Source organism: Haplochromis burtoni, unplaced genomic scaffold, assembly GCF_018398535.1.
Source record: "Haplochromis burtoni strain Fernald_Lab_line unplaced genomic scaffold, NCSU_Asbu1 Contig_1971, whole genome shotgun sequence".
NCBI classification, from domain to species: domain Eukaryota; kingdom Metazoa; phylum Chordata; class Actinopteri; order Cichliformes; family Cichlidae; genus Haplochromis; species Haplochromis burtoni.
This window is the reverse complement of record NW_024584332.1, coordinates 10,671-16,481: the sequence shown is the minus strand read 5'-3', so window position 1 is coordinate 16,481 and position 5,811 is coordinate 10,671. Positions and strand designations below refer to the sequence as shown.

At 41.1% G+C, this 5,811-nt stretch overlaps 1 protein-coding gene across 1 annotated transcript in view; it reads right to left on the bottom strand.

Moving 5' to 3' along the window:
* Window positions 1–5,457, bottom strand: part of LOC106632830 (hydrocephalus-inducing protein homolog) — a gene marked incomplete in the record, with an annotated part of 7,381 nt that extends 1,924 nt beyond the window's left edge. Inside the window, 4 exon segments of the mRNA XM_042217431.1 lie at window positions 819–982; window positions 1,103–1,312; window positions 4,988–5,210; window positions 5,342–5,457. Coding sequence (XP_042073365.1) covers window positions 819–982; window positions 1,103–1,312; window positions 4,988–5,210; window positions 5,342–5,370 — 626 coding nt within the window.
* Between the last annotated feature and the right edge of the window lie 354 nt (window positions 5,458–5,811).

The following is a 5,811-nucleotide window of genomic DNA, read 5'->3' as shown; positions in this document are numbered from 1 at the left end:
AATGTGTTTTTGCAGGTTAATAATGTAATTGCATTGATCAGAACAACCACAAACAACCGCTTCAAACTAACAAACAAATACAAAACATCAAAATAAGAAATGGGCTGCTATTAAAACTTCTCGAGGCATGATTACTGTCAGCATAAGGTCCAAATTCAGCATCATCATCCTTGCATTATCTTTTTTCTTCAGCCATATTTGTTGAAATTCCTGCCACAGAAGCCACAGAATGTTGAAAAGAACCTAATGCCAAAAACTGAAATTTAAGTTTTGTTGCTGCTGATATTGTGTGTCTCCTTTAGTTTGGAGGTCCCAGGTGGCTTGGTATAAGTTTTTATCACATCTTTGTCTGGATTTCCAAATAAAGTGACACGAGTGCAGAAACGTCTCCTAAATCTCTGCAGTAGTAACTGACACATTCAAGTGTAAAAAATAATGTTTTTTTTCTCCTACTTTAAATTGCTATGTTGCCAATGTTAAAATCTATCCATCCATCCATCTTCATCCGCTTTATCTGGAGGCCGGGTCGCGGGGGCAGCAGCCTAAGCAAGAGGCCCAGACCTCTCTCTTCTTTCCTTAATAAAGTTTTATTACACATAAATAAACAATATTTGGTGGTTCCATTAACAAACTTCTCCTGTTAGTAAATTAGCTGAATATCATCTCTTGACCTTGTGCTAACCTTGCTGATTCAGCATGTCATATTAAAATGAACTGACTGTGCCTGTGCTTAGAAAACAGTGCAACTTCCCCATAAATATAACCACACCTTTCAGTGTTTTTACCCCGATTAGTAAATGTGGTCTTAAGTGTTTTACCGCTGTTGCCTAGAGAGCCAGTTGTGCACAGGGAGCAGCACAGTGCGGCTAGTTTTTGCCGGCAGCTCGTGCACAATAGTGTCCTCTGCTTTAGGAGGATCAGCAGTTCCCTGCAAGGAGTACAGCATGCCTGTCCCATCGGGAAAAGCAAAAAAGACTGATCCCTGTGCAAAAGGAAGGACAAATGTACAATTTTCAGGGATTAAATCCATTTAATCAATCAATCGTATCTGCATACATTTCATATTTAACTCAGTGCCACTAAAATGGCACTGCTCCTCTACCTGATGTTTTTTTCCAGAAGTAGTCATGGTCATAGGTCGGTAGGTGATCGTGAATGCCGTGTTCTGGTGGGGCTCGAAGTTCACAGAGAGTGCAGCACTCCAGTGCTCACCCTCAATGACAGGTGTGATGCTGCAACACTGGTTTGTGGGGTTGAGCACAGACAGGGTCTGAGTGTGAGAGCCACGAACTGGGCAAACAAAATTCACCACCTGCACACAGAGAGAGGGCAGCAACAGTTCAGTGACAGATGGCTCAAAGGCGCTGACATTACAAAGAACAGATGATGTGTGAAGTTTAAACTTCTGATGTCAAAACATAATCTTCCCACATCTGAGCTACATCTGCTGATATGAGAAATTAATTCCTGTGTCATGGTAAAAAATTAGATTACCTTCAACTCAATCTCTAGATCGACTTCTTGTAGCCATTAGTGTTACAGAGCTCATTGAAGCCAAGTAATATTTTTTAAAAACTCTTATATATGTTTCACATCGCCTGATGTTGACCTCTAACCATTCCTACAATCTGAAACACTCACAGTCATCTTTACTATTGTGCCATCATCTGGTTTCAAATTTATTGAATTTATTGACTGGTTAACTGGAAACACTGTCCCATGTGAGTGAGCAGATTTGTATTAGAAACCTGAAACTATGCCATGCCATGTGGTTATTTAAAATAATTAAATGGAAACAGAATTCGTTAGTTTACTGAATACATACAGCACTGCTGCTCTGCATGTGAATACTGAAAGGTAAGATTAAAGTCTCTCACTTTTAACTCAATAGCACAAATAATCACTTGCACATGTAAGTCAGTGGTTTTTAAAAGTACATACATACAGGGAGTGCAGAATTATTAGGCAAGTTGTATTTTTGAGGAATAATGTTATTATTGAAGCCCCTTGAGGCGACTTTTGTTGTGATTTGGCGCTATAGAGATTGAAAATGTGACGTCATTCAGGGGTAAAACCGCAAAGAATTCTGGGAACTCGTGGCAAGAGGTACTAGCGCACGCAGGCTTTCAATTGAAATCAGTCACACAGCGATAAAAAGAAACACAAAAATGTCAAGAAGCCGTTGTATTATTAACTGCAATAGCCGGTCGCATGACAGCCACGGGAAGCCGACGGGTAAAGAGATCGGTTGTTATCGGATTACGTCGTTGAAGAGAAATTGTTCGAGCCATGTTTCCGAAGTAACAAAGAGACGGATGGCCTGGATTGCAGCCATTCAAAGACCAAATATAACGTCCCAGAACACTCCAGCTCACATGTTAGTCTGCTCCAAGCATTTCCACAAAGGTCAGTCTGCTGTTGTAGTTAATGCGTCATTTTTCATAACATAATTGGTGATATAGGTTACAAGCAAGTCTGGCGCTGAACAGAAATTGTCGCGCTATGCTCCTTTGTTTATTGTGCATAAATAGTGAATTGTCCTGACACAATATTGTGTTTCGCTTCTGTTATTATGGTACATTGACAAAAACATATACTTTTATTCACAGGATAAAACAGTTGTTTTGTATCACTAATTGCCCAGTACGATTACAGCATACAGTATTATTGTCACTGCTACATTTCTGTGATGCTACCAGAAATTATTTCCACTACTAATTAATTACCGTTGAGCTCAAAGGTCCTATTAATAAACGGTTAACGAATGTGTATTTATGAGACGATTTGTGAGACTGGTAAACTTATGATATGTACGATGGTCTTTCGTTCTACACGGTGCATTTCAAGGTCCTGTACCCATCCGTCGGTAAACTGTACCTGGGCTTGTTGCAGTGACCTGAAGTTACTAAACTTCATGAGTGTATGCACTCACTCCAAGAACCGTATAATTATAAATATGAGCGTGGTGAAGTTGGGCAGCACGCTAACGTATTTTGTCCCTCTGTGTGCTCGTAAGGGTCTAACACTTTCACTGGTTTGATTTTTTTCCTCGTATCTTTTCTTTGACTTTTCATTCAAGTCTGTCTTTGTACGGACCGGCATTGTTCTCCTTCGTTTTGTACATACCTTTTTGGGGGGCAAAGAAAAAGCAAGAATTTATTGGAACCGAAGAATGAACGTTTTGCGGTGCTGCAAATGCTTGCATTTGATGCGGTACTTGGATTGTTTTGCCACGAGTTCCCGGCATGCAATGCGCGAAAGTCACGTGGTCTGTCAATCTCTATTAAAATTGAATGTTATTATTGAACAACAACCATGTTCTCAATGAACCCAAAAAACTCATTAATATCAAAGCTGAATGTTTGTGGAAGTAGTTTTTAGTTTGTTTTTAGTTTTAGCTATTTTAGGGGGATATCTGTGTGTGCAGGTGACTATTACTGTGCATAATTATTAGGCAACTTAACAAAAAACAAATATATACCCATTTCAATTATTTATTTTTACCAGTGAAACCAATATAACATCTCCACATTCACAAATATACATTTCTGACATTCAAAAACAAAACAAAAACAAATCAGCGACCAATATAGCCACCTTTCTTTGCAAGGACACTCAAAAGCCTGCCATCCATGGATTCTGTCAGTGTTTTGATCTGTTCACCATCAACATTGCGTGCAGCAGCAACCACAGCCTCCCAGACACTGTTCAGAGAGGTGTACTGTTTTCCCTCCTTGTAAATCTCACATTTGATGATGGACCACAGGTTCTCAATGGGGTTCAGATCAGGTGAACAAGGTGGCCATGTCATTAGTTTTTCTTCTTTTATACCCTTTCTTGCCAGCCACGCTGTGGAGTACTTGGACGCGTGTGATGGAGCATTGTCCTGCATGAAAATCATGTTTTTCTTGAAGGATGCAGACTTCTTCCTGTACCACTGCTTGAAGAAGGTGTCTTCCAGAAACTGGCAGTAGGACTGGGAGTTGAGCTTGACTCCATCCTCAACCCGAAAAGGCCCCACAAGCTCATCTTTGATGATACCAGCCCAAACCAGTACTCCACCTCCACCTTGCTGGCGTCTGAGTCGGACTGGAGCTCTCTGCCCTTTACCAATCCAGCCACGGGCCCATCCATCTGGCCCATCAAGACTCCCTCTCATTTCATCAGTCCATAAAACCTTAGAAAAACCAGTCTTGAGATATTTCTTGGCCCAGTCTTGACGTTTCAGCTTGTGTGTCTTGTTCAGTGGTGGTCGTCTTTCAGCCTTTCTTACCTTGGCCATGTCTCTGAGTATTGCACACCTTGTGCTTTTGGGCACTCCAGTGATGTTGCAGCTCTGAAATATGGCCAAACTGGTGGCAAGTGGCATCTTGGCAGCTGCACGCTTGACTTTTCTCAGTTCATGGGCAGTTATTTTGCGCCTTGGTTTTTCCACACGCTTCTTGCGACCCTGTTGACTATTTTGAATGAAACGCTTGATTGTTCGATGATCACGCTTCAGAAGCTTTGCAATTTTGAGACTGCTGCATCCCTCTGCAAGATATCTCACTATTTTTGACTTTTCTGAGCCTGTCAAGTCCTTCTTTTGACCCATTTTGCCAAAGGAAAGGACGTTGCCTAATAATTATGCACACCTGATATAGGGTGTTGATGTCATTAGACCACACCCCTTCTCATTACAGAGATGCACATCACCTAATATGCTTAATTGGTAGTAGGCTTTCGAGCCTATACAGCTTGGAGTAAGACAACATGCATGAAGAGGATGATGTGGACAAAATACTCATTTGCCTAATAATTCTGCACTCCCTGTACATGCATCATGTAAATATGACACATTCTCATCCTCACTGGTCTTCAAAAGCATTCAGTTAACCTGAAATAGCTCTTAACAAGTAACTATCCAATGATCAATCAGATGTTTTTTTTTGTTTGTTTACTATATTACTCAACACTGTATTTGTCTGAAAAGGTGCTTCAGTCAAACCTCTCTGCTGGTGGAGGTGGCGATGCAGGAGCCAGTGACAGTAAAGGTGATGGGTGAGGAGGAACCCTCCACAAAGCAGGACAGATTCTCATATCTTGTGTCGTTACGCAGCTCCACAGGGGCAAACGTCACTTGAAAGGAAACTTCCATCCCTGGGTTGATAAATCCTTGTAATGGCACAATGGACAACTCTGCAGGAAAATCCTCTGTTTTCCAGTTAAACCTGTAAGAAGGTGGATTGAAAAGTAAAAAGCAAATAGGAGGATATAATCCTGTGCATGTGACACCTGATTGCAATAACACAATACTGTGTGTCTGTGTGGAGATTTGTTTGCTGGTAGCGTCTAACCTTACCTGGCACTACTGTCGCCAGTATTCGTCATGACTAGGGATGGGTATCGTTTAGGTTTTATCCGATACCGGTGCCAAATCGGTACTTTTGAAACGGTGCCGGTGCTTAAACGGTGCTCGAACCGGTGCTTAAAGAATGGAGAACACAAACTTTGTCCAAAAACCTCTCATGTTCAGCTGGTTTTTTTGTAAAAAGATAACAATGTTAGCCTTTTCTGCAGCTATGTGGCATATATGGCATCACTCTTGGCTGGAAGCAGTGCTTAAACAATGGAAAAAACACAAACTTAAACCCTCTCATGTTTAACTGTTTTCCACTTTTTCTTTGGTCATTTTAGCCTTTTTGGCCAGGGTGAAGGGAGTATCTGCCATCAAACAAGAAGACAGCCGCATGTAGCTATGATGATGTTTGCTAGTTCACCTTACATGCATTAATGTAATAACGTGGTTAGCCTACTCAACGTAAATTACAC